This window comes from Entelurus aequoreus, linkage group LG26 (assembly GCF_033978785.1).
Source record: "Entelurus aequoreus isolate RoL-2023_Sb linkage group LG26, RoL_Eaeq_v1.1, whole genome shotgun sequence".
Classification (NCBI taxonomy): Eukaryota; Metazoa; Chordata; class Actinopteri; order Syngnathiformes; family Syngnathidae; genus Entelurus; species Entelurus aequoreus.
The window spans coordinates 19,396,890-19,416,384 of record NC_084756.1 but is presented as its reverse complement, the minus strand read 5'-3'; the positions used below and the strand labels follow the sequence as shown (position 1 = coordinate 19,416,384).

Below are 19,495 nucleotides of genomic sequence, written 5' to 3'. Positions count from 1 at the left end.
CATCACAAAACTTTTTTAAGATTTATGAGCGGAGGGTCTTCGATTTTGTCTGGAACGGCAAACCAGAAAAGATTAAAAGAAAGGTTTTGTACAAAGAGTATGAATATGGGGGCCTGAAACTTCTCAACCTTGAAGCTATGTGTCTGTCTTTAAAAGCATCAATTGTTCCAAAGATGTATTTAAACATTGAGTGGTACACAAATGTCCTGTTGGACAAAAAACATGTACTGTATCAAAAGAAATTGTATCCTTTTTTACAAGTGATCCCCTCCCAGAGAGTCTGCTGGGAAACATGACGGGGTTCATAAAGGAAACAATCCACTCATAGTGGTGTTTTCAATTTTATGTGCCAGAAAAAAGAGACGATATTTTGCAGCAGTTAATATGGATGAACTCTAATATTGTAATAGATGAAAAGCCTTTCTTTTGGAAAAATATGTTTGAAAGAGGAATCATTTTTGTCAATGATATTATCAATGAGAATGGTAAAATTATGAAGTATGATGAATTTAGAGCTATGTATGGTGATGCTTGCTCAAGCTTTTCATTTTATCAACTAACTGGAGTAATTGGGAAAAGATGGAAACAAATAATGAATTATGGAACTACTAAATTATTAGTTTGTAAACCTCTAATAAGAAATTCTAGTTGGCAAAAAGGAACTAAAATAAATAGAAAAATATATAATTTTTATTTAATAAAGAAATCTTTGAAGGCTGCCTCATACAACACAAATGGAAAATGGGAGGCCTTTTTTGACTGCCCGTTGCCATGGGATGCCATATTCAAACTAATCTATAAAACCACTATCGATGTGCAAAATCGTTATTTTCAAATAAAAATTATTTATAACTTCTTACCCACAGGGAAAATGTTAAAATTATGGAATATGACAGAGTCAGATGATTGCCGATTTTGTTGTCAGGAGCCTGAATCCACCCTGCATTTGTTTTGGTATTGTCATATTGTGTCTTTGTTTTGGGTGGAAGTTGAAAAAATGTGTTTAAGGATTGGTTTGTTTATGAAGCTTAATGTGGTTTCTGTTATTTTAAGAGAGTTCATTGACAATCATGATTTAGTCAATTTAATTATAGTACTCTGTAAAATGTTTATTTTTAAGGCCAAAAACAGATATTCACTTAGTATTACTTTCTTTAAAACATTTATTCAGTATTTTCTAACTTTAGAAAGTTACATGGTTGAAAACGATAATGATGCCAAAAAACATTTTAAAAAAGATGAGAAGTCCTCAAAGGCTTATTTTGAAAGTATAATTATGTTTATAGATTATATGATATCTGTTGTTGTGTTCCCTAATTTGAGTGACCTGGACATAATCTGGACTGTACATAAATGCTTATTTTGAAAATTTAATTTTGTTTATAAATGATATGCAATCTGTTGTGTTCCCTAATTTTTTTCTGTGTACATGAATGAAGGTGTGTGTTGCTGAGTCCGACTTGGACATTATCTGGACTGGGCCTGGTTTAAAAAACCCTTTAAACAAATCTAATTTCATTGACAACCTGGTCTGTTGAAGATAAGGCCCTTTTTTAAAAAATAAAATAAAATAAGATAAATAAATAAAAAACATTTTCTTGGATAAAAAAGAAAGTAAAACAATATAAAAATAATTACATAAAAAATAGTAATTAATGAAAATGTTAGTGGACCAGCAGCCTATACAATCATGTGTGCTTCAGGGACTGTGTCCCTTGCAGATGTGTTGTCTATGTTGTGGGAACCAGAATATTGGTAGCAGAAAGAAATAACCCCTTTTGTGTGAGTGGGTGTGGATGAGTGTGCATGGGGGAGGTTGTTTGGGTTGATGCACTGATTGAAAGTGTATCTTGTGTTTTTTTATGTAGATTTAACTTTTAAAAAAATAGAATAAAATAAAAAAAATAAAAAAAATTACATTTGTTTATTTATTTTTAGAACAGGCCCGCGGGCGACTCATCTGGTCCTTACGGGCGACCTGGTGCCCGCGGGCACCGCGTTGGTGACCCCTGCTGTAGACTATTCAATGTCATTGGTGTTTACAAACGTGTCTCCATTTGTGTTGTTTTTCAAATTTCTGGTTCTTTTTCTTCCTTACAGCACTCAATGACATCGAAGAGCACGGATTGACTCACACCGTATTTGTGCTTGTAAACTGCATAATGTGATATAAGTACACGCACCCTCAAAATGTCAATGTCACTCATTTATTAACAAAACTGTTCCACATTAATATAAGGATAATATATTAAAGGAAAATATTTGGTTTGTTTCACAACACCTCAGTCATCTTTCATTAAGCATATGCAGCCTTATAAGTGTGGCTATGATAAAAAAATCGATTTTTAGTTGAGAGAAGTTCTTAACATTATAATTTATCATTGACAAACGCTCGCTTTTTTCCTTTCATAGCTTGTAATAACTGTCCGTAATTAACATGTCATCCAGCGCTGATCTCACAGTTTAGGTCTAGCATGTACCAAAAGGTTAGAAAACAAAACTTTAGCTACCGTTAGTTAACTTGTAGGGCTAGTAATCTCTGTGGTTTACCTTTTATATGACTCGAGAGAGCAGACTCTCCCATTGCGAAAAGCTGGATTTCCTTTTTGCATACTTTGCAGCAGGCTACACGTGGATTTGGTCCACGTTTTATCCAAAGTTTGTATTTGTCATTTTCCATCCAATGTTCATTAAAACGACAACCTCCCGGCATGATGGACCGATGCACCACTGTCCTCTTGGGGGCGACACAGAGCAGTATATACACGGCTCTGGCATGACAACAACCTAATGTAAGGGCTTGTGCAAAGCCAACAGATCAAGCGTGTAGCTTTCATTTTTAACTAAACTTATTTAATTGTTTTCCATTTTATAATTAGCCTATTGAGTCAGACTGTCGAGAAATATGATGAACATTTCCAAGCATTTACAAGCACTTCACCCAAAATTCAAGCATTTTTCAAATCTTGAAAACACAACATTAAATTCCAAGCATTTTCAAGACTTTAAAGCACCCGTACGAACCTTGTATACTATATGCTCAATACTAAAGTGGTTAGATCGATATTCTTATTTTCTCACAATCATTTTTGTTGTTGTTTTTGTAAATATTTACAAACTCCGGGAATAATTCCCTGGACACAGGTGAACTTTGAGGGAAAATAATTTATAGTTATAGTTATAGTTTATTATTCTTCGGTCAATCGTCAACAAAATAAACAAACAGTTGTGCATTCATAGATTGAAAATGAAAATGTAGCAGACCGAAAGGGTTTAGGCTGAAGTTGAACACTTATTGCGCCTAACCCTATGAACAATGTCAAGTACAAGATGAACTTCCGAAAATTATGAAATGTCCTTTGTACAAGATGAACTTCCGAAAATTATTAAATGTCCTTTGTACAACATATTATAAATACACATTATACACAACATAAACACAGTTCAATTATATACACAGTAAAGGCATGTGAAATATCCTTGTACACGTGTTAAACCTTTGTACCAATTGATATACTATATACAAACAATTATACTTCCATTATTATTTATATCCCACATTTAGTATTTTAATTAACATTGATCATAGTATTAACTACTGTGTTGATTCAAGAGTGATGTATTTTTTCAAGACATTGGTCTTAAAGTGTTTTTTAAATGTGTGAATGGAACTGGAACATTTTAAGGAATCATCCAAGCTGTTCCGCAGTTGAACCCCCCTGACAGAAACACATCTACTTTTTAAGCTCGTTCTTATCTTAGCTTTCTGGAAGACAGCTGAACCTCTGAGGTCATAGGGATTCTCTCTGGGTTTCAACCTCGCCTGTAGACGCCCAGGCAGCATGTGGTTATGAGCTTTGTACGTCACAATAGCAGTGTTGAGGTCAACAAGATCGTGCGGTTTTAATGTTTTTAATTTAATAAACAGAGCTTTTAATTTAAAGGAGTAGTAAATCGTTTTTGCTTTTATTCAGTTACTGTGCACTATTGACTTTGTTGTACTGTATGTATGTAATAAAAGAAAACAAGGAACTAGTTTAAATATTGTGTTGATATTATTAAATTGTGAATAGCACTCACCATTAATAAATGGAAAAATTGACAGTTAGTACAGTATATGTGATCGGTATTAGTCGATCTCCCTCATGGATGATCAGAATCAGCAGAGAAAACTCTGATCGCAACATCCCCAGTAAAATTGTATAAAAAGTAGGAATGTCCGATAATATCGGACTACCGATATTATCGGCCGATAAATGCTTTAAAATGTAACATCAAAAATGATCGGCATCGGTTTCAAAATTATCGGTATCGGTTTCAAAAAGTAAAATGTATGATTTTTTAAAACGCCGCTGTGTACACGGACGTAGGCAGAAGTACAGAGCGCCAATTAACATTGTAGGCACTGCCTTTGCGTGCCGGCCCAGTCACATAATATTTACGGCTTTTGACACACTCACGAGCGAATGCAATGAATACTTGATCAACAGCCATACAGGTCACACTGAGGGTGGACGTATAAACAACTTTAACACTGATACAAATATGCGCCACACTGTAAACCCACACCAAACAAGAATGACAAACCCATTTCGGGAGAACATCCACTCTGTAACACAACATAAACACAACAGAACAAATACCCAGAACCCCTTGCGGCACTAAATCTTCCGGGACGCCACAATATACACCCCCCGCTACTCCCTAGCCCTTCCCACCACCTCAACCTCCTAATGCTCTCTCAGGGAGAGCATGTCCCAAATTCCAAACTGCTGTTTTGAGGCATGTTAAAAAAAATAATGCACTTTGTGACTTCAATAATAAATATGGCAGTGCCATGTTGGCATTTTTTTCCATAACTTGAGTTGAAGTTGTTCTCTTATTTTGGAAAACCTTGTTACATTGTTTAATGCATCCAGCGGGGCATCACAACAAAATTAGGCATAATAATGTGTTAATTCCACAACTGTGTATATCGGTATCGGTTGATATCGGTATCGGTAATTAAGAGTTGGGGAATATCGGATATCGGCAAAAAAGCCATTATCGGACATCTCTAATAAAAAGTCAACAACAACAAAAAAGATTACTTGAGTCAGTGGGGAGTTCAGGTAGCTTGACCTGAAAAATGATGCTATGCTGAATGGAGCGGATTCCCTGCAGGGTTCTGTCTCTGAAACATAGCACCTCCACAGTGTCTACCATAGAGCCCCTAAAACACAAAAAACAGAGAAAAAACACATTTGAGCAGCTTCCAACGTGTTATGTGGCATTCTCACCACAGCATGATGCAAACAAGTTCACATAGCAACACATTTCCCCTAATAAGGTTGTGAAAGGCTGCGTTCACAATCAAAACTCCTCGGGGAAAAAAAAAAACTGAATGCATTTCTCTCATTGCCAGCGTCAACAGTTTATGTTTAACGGTGGGGAACACGCACAAAATGGATGAGGTTTGTTTTGGATATAAAGTGCCTGGGAGTCGAGCATTTTTAACATGAAAAACAACAGCGTCCATCACAGCTCAGTGTTTTATTACCAAATACATGATGGTCAAATGATCTATAAAGTGGAAAAAATGTTGGTCAAGCATCGCTGACCTGCTGTGACAATTCCTAAAATACTATTTTAAGGTGAAAATGTTTCGGCGTATACAGAACTGCTTCTTGCCCAGTGTGACTAATACATTATTATTGGTTGACTGTTCCGTCGTGATTTCTTAACACAAATTTCCCATTGAGAGGACAAATGTTCTGTTAAGCGTCTTTTTACCATGTTTGCTTCTGTAGCCCGTCACAACCGGGTAAACTTAACATTTGGGAATCTGCGGTGCTACCAAGCTGCCCAAAATATGTTGCCAAAATCAGATCAGACTTAATTAGATGAAAAACCACAACTGATTAATCCGCATTAGAGCATTCCTTTTAACAGGGATGGATAGTAAAAAAAAAACGTACTGTACAGCAACTGTCAACCACTGCAGTGAATTTTAAATAGTCACCCAGTATTACAGTAGTGAGTACAGCAAGTGAGTGTGCCACACACTCACTGAGGCATTTTACCCATCACCAGGAAACAACAATTAAAAGCTTAAAAAAAATCCTATTTTTGATATTTGAAACTCTAAAACTCTAAAATTTTTAAACGCATTTGAAATTAAATTTTGCACATTAATAGATAACATTGTACGTCTCACTTCTGGAAAATATTGAGTCAACTGAGACAGCACCCGTCCCTGGTTTTATAGCTGCAGGGCTTTCCCCCCCCCGGCAGTTAGCGCCATCAAAACACATGCTATTTGAGTCAATATTTTTTTTTAAATATCTACAATTTAAAGCAGAGAAAGCAATCGGCTAAAAGGCGGAGGAATAATTGCAGAGCCGTGAATAGGCCGACTGTAGCTACTGTATATGTGTGCTTGGCAGGTGAGTCTCTTCACAATATTACTAAAACACAGGCAACTTTGCGGAGTACATTCTTCTTCTTTTATTACTGATGTCGACCTTTTGCCGCTTCAGCCATATTGTGCTGAGCCGCCAGAGCAGGATTCCATTTTCTGTTCTATGGCTTTTTACAAAACCCAAAACCAGTGAAGTTGGCACATTGCGTAAATCGTAAATAAAAAGAGAATACAGTGATTTGCAAATCCTTTTCAACTTATATTCAATTGAATAGACTGCAAAGACAAGATATTTAATGTTCAAACTGGAAAATCTTTTGCAAATATTAGCTCACTTGGAATTTGATGCCGGCAACATGTTTCAAAAAAGCTGGCACAAGTGGCAAAAAAGACTGAGAAAGTTGAGGAATGCTCATCAAACACTTATTTGGGACATCCCACAGGTGAACAGGCTAATTGGGAACAGGTGGGTGCCATGATTGGGTATAAAAACAGCTTCCATGAAAGGCTCAGTCATTCACAAACAAGGATGGGGCGAGGGTCACCACTTTGTGAACAAATGCGTGAGCAAAAAGTCCAAAAGTTTAAGAACAACATTTCTCAACATGCTTTTTCAAGGAATTTAGGGATTTCCCCATCTACGGTCCATAATATCATCAAAAGGTTCAGAGAATCTGGAGAAATCACTGCAAGTAAGCGACGATATTACGGACCTTCGATCCCTCAGGCGGTACTGCATCAACAAGCGACGTCAGTGTGTAAAGGATATCACCACATGGGCTCAGGAACACTTCAGAAAACCACTGTCAGTAACTACAGTTCGTCGCTACGTCTGTGAGTGCAAGTTAAAACTCTACTATGCAAAGCGAAAGCCATTTATCAACAACACCCACAAACGTCGCCAGCCTCGCTGGGCCCGAGCTCATCTAAGATGGAAAAAAGTTCTGTGGTCTGATGAGTCCACATTTCAAATTGTTTTTGGAAACTGTGGACGTTGTGTCCTCCGGAACAAAGAGAAAAAGAACCATTCGGATTGTTATAGGCGCAAAGTTCAATGATGGTATGGGGGTGTATTAGTGCCAAAGACATGGGTAACTTACACATCTGTGAAGGCGCCATTAATGCTGAAAGGTACATACAGGTTTTGGAGCAACAAATGTTGCCATTCAAGCAACGTTATCATGGATGCCCCTGCTTATTTCAGCAAAACAATGCCAAGCCACGTGTTACAACAGCGTGGCTTCATAGTAAAAGAGCGCGGGTACTAGACTGGCCTGCCTTTAGTCCAGACCTGTCTCCCATTGAAAACGTGTGGTGCAATATGAAGCCTCAAATACCACAACGGTGACCCCCGGACTGTTGAACAACTTAAGCTGTACATCAAGTAAGAATGGGAAATAATTCCACCTGAAAAGCTTAAAAAATTGGTCTCCTCAGTTCCCAAACGTTTACTGAGTGTTGTTAAAAGAAAAGGCCATGTAACACAGTGGTAAAAATGCCCCTGTGCCAACTTTGTTGCAATGTGTTGCTGCCATTAAATTCTAAGTTAATGATTATTTTTCAGTTCGAACATTAAATATCCTGTCTTTGCATTTGCATTGAATATAAGTTGAAAAGGATTTGCAAATAATTGAATTCTGTTTTTATTTACGAATTACACAATGTGCCAACTTCACTGGTTTTGGGTTTTGTATTACAATACCCTATTATTTTGATGAATTGCCAGAAAAATCTGCTGATGACAATTACGCCCCCAAACAAGTTTTTGTGGACTTACAGTATATAAGAATTTGACATGATTGATTCCATTGTACTGATGACTATAAGCACACAAAACATAAAAGTCATAAGAGACAAAGACATTCAAACCAAAACTATCTGCACATGCACACACACACACACTCACACAGTTAAAGGTGCTTACCAATATTTAGCTAAGAGAACCAGTAGATTTCTCAAAGGCCATCCTGGATGTTGAGACAGATTACATGGATCATACACGCCCACAGTGATCTAGAAGACATGGACAGCATTAATCCTATGAACATTCAGTAGGTTAGGTTGTATTTTTGCCTCATTCCTGTGACAGAGACACATTTTAAGAGGAAAATATATGTAAATGTATTATACTTTACATTTTTTTTTCTATTCAATGTCATTTTTTATTATTGTAATAGGGTAGTATTAAATATAAAGGCTGGGCTGGTATGAAATACAATACAAAAATGTACATTTTGTCTTTTGGATCACATATGGTTCTGACCTCTCAGTTTTTATTTGTGTATTTTAGAGCCTGTTGATTTAAAGATATTCCTCTTTAAATCAAGACTCAAAACACATCTATTCCTCACTGCTTATTTACTGTAAATCTTATCGATCTTTGTTGTTTTTATCCAATTGATTTTATTTATTATTTTGATTTTGTATGGTGTCCTTGAGTGCCAGAAAGGCACCTTATAAGTAAAATGTATTATTATCAATATCTGTTATGTGACAGATAATAAAAAATGATCTATCTATCCATCCGTCTATCTGTTACAACTACATTACACAATTATAGACAAAAATGTAAAAACATTATTTGAAATTCAAATGAAAAAGTAATGTTCTAACAATAATAGAGTGATTTGTATGTGTGTGCTTAACTTTTCATACTTGGATGGTAAAAAACGTTTAAAAAAAAATAAAACGACATTCACATTACATGTTTATTATTTAAGTTAAGACTTGGGTTTTTTATTGTGTTTACGTTGTAATCGTGTTTTAATATTTTTTTTACACTTAAAAAGGGGCTGTTTGCAACATTTACACAAATGCCTAGAGGGCGCTAACTTTCCAATGTACTTCCAAGTGTTGTATCGTGCATTAGCTTTGGGTGTTGTTAGCTAATGATACTGGTTTAGGTACTTAGTGTTAGTTGTCATTGAATGGGTAGTATTTCTATCATAACAAGCTGACTGCAAAGATTTTCCCAAAATCTTTTTTTTTCGGGCCGGCAAAAATTTGTATTAGATTAACTTGGTAATTGTGAAAAATATAGACAGTTTTAAAACAAATGTGCTGTGTTAAACCATTAATGGTAACATGAGCTTGCCGGTGGGGTTTATGTTATAATTTTTGGTTTGAAAAATGTAACATAATTTGGGGAATTTTGCCTATCACTCACAATTCTATTGTAAGACAAGAACAGGTCTTTCTTTTTTTATGCATTCTAATTTGTAAAATATGGCATCTGTCCTTTTAGATTTTACAATGCAGACATACAAGCTCACAATGTCACTTTGTGCCACACTACAAACTTGTACACCAAGCTATTTTTTAACATAAAAATGTAAAGTGTTGGAAATACAAACTCATCATATTCTGAACAATTTCAGATGGGGCCCATGGCCAAATACATCTTATCAAATACAACCAAGATTGTATTTTTTTTTACCTTGGCTTTTAACCACTTTTCGAAAAATTATGAAAATGTGTGTAATTTTTTTAACATGTATATTGTTTGACAAGCAAAAGTTTTAACTCAAATCTTCGGGGGTCTCTGGAACTGTGAAAATGACTTTGAGAACCACTGATATAGAAACTTTTTTTTCTTAGAAAAATGTTTAGAAGACATAGAATTCAAGTCTTAATGGTATCCACGCTCAGTCTAAGTGTTCCTTTAGCCCAGAATACCGATAACATGCTGGGGCTTTATATTATTTACCAGGAGTGTTTTTATATGGGTTTTTTATTCACGTTAAACTGGCGTGGTTGTGTGGGTTAGAGAAAACCCGCACACATCGTCCTGTTGCATCGCTTACTATGAACAATGTGTTACCTATTATATTTTGAGGGTTTATTGTTTTCTTACGCTTTCACAAATGCATCAAACTTTCTTACCTTAGCTTCGCTCATCCTACTTTTTCATTCAGTGCACTGTTGAGGAGTCGGGACATTTGTACATCCAGATTACAGGCTGCTGCATGCGGCCCGGTGATGCTTTGTCTACTCATTGTGCACTCTGGCAGTTCATATGAGGCAGAATTAAACCCACCACTGGTCAAATAAGCCATAATGAAATATAGTAATGATGAAAATTGCGCCGAGGAAAAGATGCGTCCGTACATTGCATATCATTTTTCGAGGGGCACACGGCCAAACTGAGGGGCAACGAGAGCCATGGCCGCTGTTAAATTATTGCCCTGCTTGTAACCTAAATATTAACCAAGTTTTAGTAATATTGTTATTATAAGCGCTAATGCCAAGGAATTACTTTTAGCGTTGGTCAACTTTGACATTCAACTTAGACCTGGAGATGTCCAGAAAGAAACGCAAAGACGCTCGTTTACGGCACCTTTTGTTTTTACCCTAGGTGAGGATTAGGATTGATTCTTCATCTAAACGAGAAGATATGAACATCCCATTAGTCGGCATACCAGTGAGAGCAGACATCGTACAGTAAGTGATTGTTTTATTGTGTTCGTAGTTTGTATATCTTGCTTAGCTGGATCTGTTCAGCACACAGCTTCTTAAACTTGTAGCTCATCCTCTGCATATTCAGACTCAAAAATATAAGGTTCTGGATCTGCTGGACTCTAGAAAGAGGTTCCCCAGCCTCCGTAGCAGAACCTCCAGGGTCTGTAACAGCTTCTTCCCTCAGGCCGTAAGACTCTTGAACGCATTAAAATAATCCCCTCAATTCCCCCCAAAAATGGATTAACTCGCTGGAATATAAAGGCAATATAACATACATCCATAAACGTGGATGCATATGCAAAAGTGCAATATATTTATCTGTACAGTAATCTATTTATTTATATCTGCACCTTATTGCTCTTTTATCCTGCACTACCATGAGCTAATGCAACGAAATTTTGTTCTTATCTGTACTGTAAAGTTCAAATTTGAATCACAATAAAAGGAAGTCTAACTCTAAGTCTATCATAATTTGTTCCCAAGTAGTCTCCGTTGTCGCTCATTAAGTCTGCCATGAATAACAGTGATGTTTTTGTTGAAGGAAATAGCAAACTGTGTGATGAGTCTGTGAAATCAATACATTCTGTATGCATGTGCCTCACAATACGAAGGTCCTGAGTAGTCCTGAGTTCAATCCCGGGCTCGGGATCTTTCTGTGTGGAGTTTGCATGTTCTCCCCGTGACTGCGTGGGTTCCCTCCGGGTACTCCGGCTTCCTCCCACCTCCAAAGACATGGACTGGTGGTTCTAGGTTGATTGGCAACACTAAATTGGCCCTACTGTGTGAATGTGAGTGTGAATGTTGTTTGTCTATCTACGTTGGCCCTGGGATGAGGTGGCGACTTGTCCAGGGTGTACCCCGCCTTCCGCCCGAATGCAGCTGAGATAGGCTCCAGCACCCCCCACGATCCCGAAAGGGACAAGCGGTAGAAAATGGATGGATGGATGTATGCATGTTAGAATGAATGTGCCTGTTACTGCATTGCATATCTACTTACAATGTGTATATAAAATGCTGATGAAGGCTTTTAGAAGTTTTTTAGAGTGCTTTTTGGGCGGAATAGATCGAAACCAGTTGGTTCCATTGTTAGCTAACTTTTGTAAGAGTTTATTTACAAGTTAGAATGCATACAAAATAAACAAAATAAGTGCTTGTCTGACATAATTCCAAAAAAAGTGCAGTTAGCCCTTTAAATGAGTTAGTTGAGATAATTTTAAAACATTGCCGGTACAGCTAAACCGTTCTATAAGGGCAAGAGTGTGACCCCAGAACCAATTTACTGTGTCTGTTACTTCCAATGGTAAAATGGCTTCAGATTACATTTATTTTCCACTTTAAAAGGTCCAATATAGTACTGTACCACAATATCATAGACCAATGATTCTCAAACTGTGGTACGTGTACCACCAGTGGTATGCGGGATCCATCTAGTGGTACGCCAAAAAATAACTTTGTTAAAGGCCTACTGAAATGAAATATTTTTATTTAAACGGGGATAGCAGATCCATTCTATGTGTCATACTTGATCATTTCGCGATATTGCCATATTTTTGATGAAAGGATTTAGTAGAGAACAACGACGATAATGGTCGCAACTTTTGGTCGCTGATAAAAAAAAAGCCTTGCCTATACCGGAAGTAGCGTGACGTCACCAGAGGAAGGACTCCTCACATTTTACCATTGTTTACAATGCAGCGAGAGAGATTCGGACCGAGAAAGCGACAATTACCCCATTAATTTGAGCGAGGATGAAAGATTCGTGGATGAGGAAAGTGAGAGTGAAGGACTAGAGAGGCAGTGCAGGACATATCTTTTTTCGCTCTGACCGTAACTTAGGTACAAGGGTTCATTGGATTCCACACTTTCTCCTTTTTCTATTGTGGATCAGGGATTTGTATTTTAAACCACCTCGGATACTATATCCTCTTGAAAATGAGAGTCGAGAACGCGAAATGGACATTCACAGTGACTTTTATCCCCACGACAATACATCGGCGAAGCTCTTTAGCTACTGAGCTAACGTGATAGCATCGGGCTCAAATGCAGATAGAAACAAAATAAATAAATTCCTGACTGGAAGGATAGACAGAAGATCAACAATACTATTAAACCATGTACATGTAACTACACGGTTAATAATTCCCAGCCTGGCAAAGCTTAACAATGCTGTTGCTAACGATGCCATTGAAGCTAACTTAGCAACGGGACCTCACAGAGCTATGATAAAAACATTAGCGCTCCACCTACGCCAGCCCTCATCTGCTCATCAACACCTGTGCTCACCTGCGTTCCAGCGATCGACGGAAGGACGAAGGACTTCACCCGATCATCCGTGCGGTTGGCGGCTAGCGTCGGCTAGCGCGTCTGATATCCAAGTAAGTCCTCCTGGTTGTGTTGCTACAGCCAGCCGCTAATACACCGATCCCACCTACAACTTTCTTCTTTGCAGTCTCCATTGTTCATTAAACAAACTGCAAAAGATTCACCAACACAGATGTCCAGAATACTGTGGAATTTTTAATGAAAACAGAGCTTTTTTGTATTGGATTCAATGGGGTACCAATACGTCCGGTTCAACGATTGACGTCACACGCATACGTCATCATACATAGACGTTTTCAACCAGGAGTTTAGCGGGAAATTTAAAATTGCACTTTATAAGTTAACCCGGCCGTATTGGCATGTGTTGCAATGTTAAGATTTCATCATTGATATATAAACTATCAGACTCCGTGGTCGGTAGTAGTGGGTTTCAGTAGGCCTTTAAATATAATAGATTTTATTTGATTCGTTATTTAAGAACAGTGTTTTATTTTACTATATTCAAACTCAGTGCTACTGTTCAAACTGTGTGTAATGTTACATTGGCCAAAAATATGACATACTTGTTAAAAACTACGCTACTGTATTTTAATGTTGGTCATTATGTTGGTAGTTGGCCAGCCAAGTGTTTTCTTGGGTGGTACTTGGGAGAAATGTTCAGAACCATTGCCATAGACAAGTGGTCCCCAACCTTTTTGTAGCTGCGGACCAGTCAACGCTTGAAAATTTGTCCCACGGACCGGGGGGGTTTGTTTTTTTTTGGTCATAAAAAAATACAATCATGTGTGTTTACGGACTGTATCCCTGCAGACTGTATTGATATATAATGTAGGAACCAGAAATATTAATAACAGAAAGAAACAACCCTTTTGTGTGAATGAGTGTAAATGGGGGAGGGAGGTTTTTTGGGTTGGTGCACTAATTGTAAGTGTATCTGGTGTTTTTTATGTTGATTTAATAAAAAAAAAATTTTTTTTTGTTTTGTTTTGTTTGTTTTTTTAATTTCTTGTGCGGCCCGGTACCAATCGATCCACGGACCGGTACCGGACCGCGGCCCGGTGATTGGGGACCACTGCCATAGACCACTGAAATAGGCAATCCAGTGTCTCCATGGCAATGACCAAGATGCAACCTAACAAAATGATTATGAAGTTAAAAATGACTGTCATAAAAGACACAAAAAATACCACACTAACCTTGGTCTTAGACGGGAAGAACGTCGCCCACTCCTCTGCCAACAAGGCCAAGTGAATGGCGTCATCAGTGTATTTAATTAGGAAATAGGGAACCGCTGTGGTGCCTGCTTTGATACACAGGCCATCATAGGCCACCTGCAAGGCTGCGATCTATGGCAGAGTCCATTAGAAGTCATAAATAACAAAGTGCATGTGCTTATGATTCAGTGATCTAAGTGACACCACCGATGTTGTATACTGTATATCCAGCTTGAAAAGGGCAACTATGACTAATTTAACAGATAATACTTTGTAAACGGTTTAATACGGCGTAATGAATGCATCTCTCTCAGTGTTAGTGATTGATTTTGGTGATTAAAATTATTGAGTTGCGATATGACATTTCTATCTCTAATTGGAGCACATAAATCAAAATTGTTTGCGGGTTAGGGTCAAACTTTTTGGCATTTAATTTCATGCAAGCACTGAAGTATAATTTAAAAACCTGTTTTGCGGAGAACACCTTCTCCAGGACAGCAGGCTGCTTTATGATCTTTATCCCCTCCGGGAAGCATAGTGCGGGGAAGCAGAACCAGTAGTAGAAATGGTACTTCTTTAAGTCCTGCAGGAAGATAGGAAGGAAGAAAGTATTGTAGTTTCTTAACTCACACATAATATTTATGTAGTAGAATTTCTGACCTTTGAGCTATATTTCGTGTCTATCAAGAATGTCTGCTTGTTTCATTTCTCTTCTATTCTATACCATTGAAGGACCAGATGTAGGACAAAGTTGAATATGGAGTCGCTCTGACCATTCTACAAAATGTTTTGATTGTCTAAGCATGAATAAGGGATTCAAGGATGTTGCAAAACAAACATGTCGAAAACAACGGGACCTTGGGGCATGGGGAAACAGATAAAATGGCCAAGTGACAAGGGCTGAAAGAGATTGCTTGATTCTTGTGTCCTCCGGAGGACGTTTGTTTGTCTGCATGGGCAGCTCAATCCGACTTTTGCACTTTTGACGATGGGTAAATAAACTTTTTGTACTAAACTCACTTTTGTTGCTGTTTAAGCTTCGGACAATCCACTACATTAGCAATAATACAAGGATACGTACCGCAAAGGTCAGCAGAATAAACCTGCACAGCACCGCTGGGTTTTTTAGTGCTTCTGCTGAAAGCATGGCATTCCAAAGCTAAAAAAAACAAAATTTAAAAGGTGAATTACATTCATTCGACAACATTTGATTTGATTTTGTGGTTGAATGTGACATTTACCTCCTTGGACTCGTTCTCCAGCAGAGCCCTCTTATCAGTGCTCTTAAAGGCATCCAGAGTGTTGGTGTTGTACAGTTTGCCAACAGCCGCACAGCAGTGGGCTGGGGTCGAACCATCTCTGATATTCAAAAAGGAAGAAAAAGTCAAAGTTAAATGTGTTTCATATTTAATACAGAGCTATGCATGAGTCAGAACACTAACAAACAACAACAATGGAGGAGTGCAGGGATCTCCTGTGTTCACTTTTACACATTTCATCCAAGAAGAGACAAAGGGCAGCAAGAAAAAGGGGCACTGCAGCAAAGTGGAGACTGTATCCAAAGCTACGCTAATGATAGCATGTGTGTTTTTTTATTTGTAGCCATGGATCCTCAAAATGATTGTTAATTGCACTTTATTATTTCGTGACTAAACAAGCTGTCGAAAAAACATCGACTTTCCTATTGAATTCCTATCGAAAATGTTATTTTATCTTTGGAATGCCATGCTTTCAGGAGAAGCACTATCAGACCCAGCGGTGCTGTGCAGGTTTATTCTGCTGACCTTTGCGGTACGTATCCTTGTACTATTGCTAATAATATGTGTGAGTTAAGAAACTACAGTACTTTCTTCCTTCCCATCTTCCTGCAGGACTTAAAGAAGTACCATTTCTTCTTCTGGTTCTGCTTCCCCTCACTATGCTTCCCGGTAACATAGTACTTAGTTACTTACTTACTTACGTAGACACAGAAGGTAAACAAACTATCAATAAATGCTGAGACATGGAGAAGAGGTAGGAATATGCTCCGCTTCTCCATGAAAGTGATGTTCTTTAAAGGGGAACTGCACCTTTTTTGGAATTCTGCCTATCATTCACAATCCTTATGTAAGAAAGAAAACATTTTTCTTTTTTCATGCATTCTAACTAGTAAATAAATAAGATCAAAAGTCGGTTTACAATGGAGCCTACAGGAATCGCACTATTCTGCCTATATAGCGCTATAAAAACATCCAAACACCTCCATCAATGTTTTGTATAAAGGCTGTAAGTATATATACAATGTAGTAACAGGCACACTCTTAATAACATAATAGTTACGTATTTTGCTCATTTTAAGCATAAAGAGGCACATTTATTTCAAAAACGCATTGGCGACATCACTGATTACTCACTGCAGACTGCATGAGAGCAAACAAACACAATAAAATATCACTTACTGTACAATGTCTGCTGTCACAAGGATGCCGACTGATAGGATGTTGATATATTCCCGTTTAGATGAAGAATGACTCATAATCAAGCGTCCTTTTGTGTCTTTCTCGCCATTTCCGGGTCGAAATTGTATGCCAAAGTTAACCAATTTGTCGGATTATGTCCTCATCCCTCTACTGTCCAGGTGAAAGGCATTATTTATGATCTAGAATAAACTTTCACATGCTCTGAGGCGAGAAAGCAGCTCACCAGCCAATGATGTCAACATAGCAGCAACAGTGACAATACAATGCTAAAAATTGTTTGTCTGGGTTAGCGCTTATAATAACAATATCACTGATACATTTATTTATCATTTATACTTGATTAAATTCATGTCACGAATTTTAAATGAGTATTATTGGCGCTTTTTGTATGGCTATTTAGAGGGCTTTATGGCCGCAACAGAGAAACTCACTTTAACTCCATTGTAAGATGACTTTTATTTACGTTTATTTAGAGTTATAATGCTCTGAACCAAAAATACATCCGTCTTCTTGTCTCTCATAATGATTGTGAACGATAGGCAAAATTCCCCCAAAAAAGTACAGTTCCCCTATTAAATGTACCTTTGTTAAGTATGTTTAAGTCAGAATGTTAAAAAAAATAAACCAATGTTTACCATCATGGTTTAGCGTCCGATTTATGTACAGTATGTGTATGCAATAATTTTTTTTCTGATTAGATCTAATACCAATATCTGCTCCTATTGGAATGCCGACTGATGGAATGTTCATATTTTCTCATTTAGATGAAGAATACATTATAATTCTTACCTAGGTTAAAAAAAAGTGTCGCAAACAAACATTTTTTCATGTCTTTCTCGCCATCTCAGAGTCTAAGTTGGATGACAAAGTTGACCAACTTCTCGGTTTAAGGCCCCAACCTTCTACTATCTAGTTGAGAGGCGTGATTTATAATCTAAAATTAACTTTCACCAACTCAGAGGCGATGCAGCAGCAGATCAGTATGTCAATATAGCGGCATAAGCTAGTTAGATCGCTGTGGTCATGGCGCCGCTAAAATTAGTTCCTCAACGTTAGCACTTATAATAACAATATTGATAATACTTGGTTAATGTTCAGGTAAGGAGATGTAAATGAAATATTGTTGGAGGTTTTGAATGTTCTTTTAGAGGGCATTATGTGCGGAATAAAGTGCTCCCATTAACTACATTGTTAGCCACCGCGTACTTGCCATATTTTATGACTTAGAATGTATTAAAAAAAAAATTGTTCTTGTCTTACATAAGGATTGTGAGTGATAGGCAAAATTCCAAAAAGTACAGTTCCCCTTCCAGGTAAAAGAGCATGTGGGGTCAAAATAAATTGTGTACCGTATTTTTCGGAGTATAAGTCGCTCCGGAGTATAAGTCGCACCGGCCGAAAACGCATAATAAAGAACGAAAAAAACATATAAGTCGCACTGGAGTATAAGTCGCACTGGAGTATAAGTCGCACCGGCCGAAAATGCATAATAAAGAAAGAAAAAAACATATGTAAGTCGCACTGGAGTATAAGTCGCATTTTTTGGGGAAATTTATTTGATAAAACCCAACACCAAAAATAGACATTTGAAAGGCAATTTAAAATAAATAAAGCATAATGAACAACAGGCTGAATAAGTGTACGTTATATGACGCATAAATAACCAACTGAGAACGTGTCTGGTATGTTAACGTAACATATTATGGTAAGAGTCATTCAAATAACTATAACATATAGAACATGCTATACGTTTACCAAACAATCTGTCACTCCTAATCGCTAAATCCCATGAAATCTTATACGTCTAGTCTCTTACGTGAATGAGCTAATTAATATTATTTGATATTTTACGGTAATGTGTTTATAATTTCACACATAAGTCGCTCCTTAGTATAAGTCGCGCCCCCGGCCAAACTATGAAAAAAACTGCGACTTACAGTCCGAAAAATACGGTAATTAATCTGTGTATATAGATGATTAATGCAATATTTTTTTGGGATTAAATTGCATGAATATAATATTTTCTTAGAATATTTAGCCTAAAATGTGAACCTTGAACCAGAGTAAAGCTAATGTATAATATTTCTGTTAAGACAAATTATGCTGCAATTGGCTAACAGGTTTCAAAAAATAAAAAAAAAGTGAATTTCTGCACATTTCGAAATGAAGTAATGAGGAAGTGGATACAAATGAAGACTGGGTAAAAGTTACAACATTGCTATCTTCTGCAAAGCTATATTGCTCCCACTCTGCTTTTATATACTGTCAAAACACCTCACATTACAAATGTGGACTCCACCTAATCTGCTCATATCTCCTCCTATCTGGCTCTGTTAGCTTCAATCCACTTGACTTACACTTCAAATGCACTGAACTCCAAGGTCAGACGGGTGGGTAAACCAACCGGATCACCTGTAGGAGAAACAATCAATCAATCAATCAATCAATCAATGTTTATTTATATAGCCCTAAATCACAAAAGTCTCAAAGGGCTGCACAAGCCACAACGACATCCTCGGCACAAAGCCCACACAAGGGACGTCGATGTGAATGACTATGAGAAACCTTGGAGAGGACCGCATATGTGGGTAACCCCCCCTCTAATTAAACAGACAATGTGGTGTACATTGTTAACAGCAGCA

At 37.4% G+C, this 19,495-nt stretch overlaps 1 protein-coding gene across 4 annotated transcripts in view; it reads right to left on the bottom strand.

Annotated features, from left to right (window-relative positions):
* atg7 (ATG7 autophagy related 7 homolog (S. cerevisiae)) overlaps positions 1–19,495 on the bottom strand; it is a 93,742-nt gene that overhangs the window by 61,174 nt on the left and 13,073 nt on the right. For all 4 annotated transcript variants that reach the window (XM_062038241.1, XM_062038239.1, XM_062038240.1 and 1 more), the window contains exons 3-9: positions 19,211–19,265; positions 15,636–15,753; positions 15,476–15,553; positions 14,861–14,977; positions 14,377–14,526; positions 8,325–8,413; positions 5,091–5,212 (exon numbers count right to left, since the gene is read on the bottom strand). In XM_062038241.1, the coding sequence (XP_061894225.1) occupies positions 5,091–5,212; positions 8,325–8,413; positions 14,377–14,526; positions 14,861–14,977; positions 15,476–15,553; positions 15,636–15,753; positions 19,211–19,265 (729 nt within the window). The remainder of the gene's footprint in view (positions 1–5,090; positions 5,213–8,324; positions 8,414–14,376; positions 14,527–14,860; positions 14,978–15,475; positions 15,554–15,635; positions 15,754–19,210; positions 19,266–19,495) is intronic.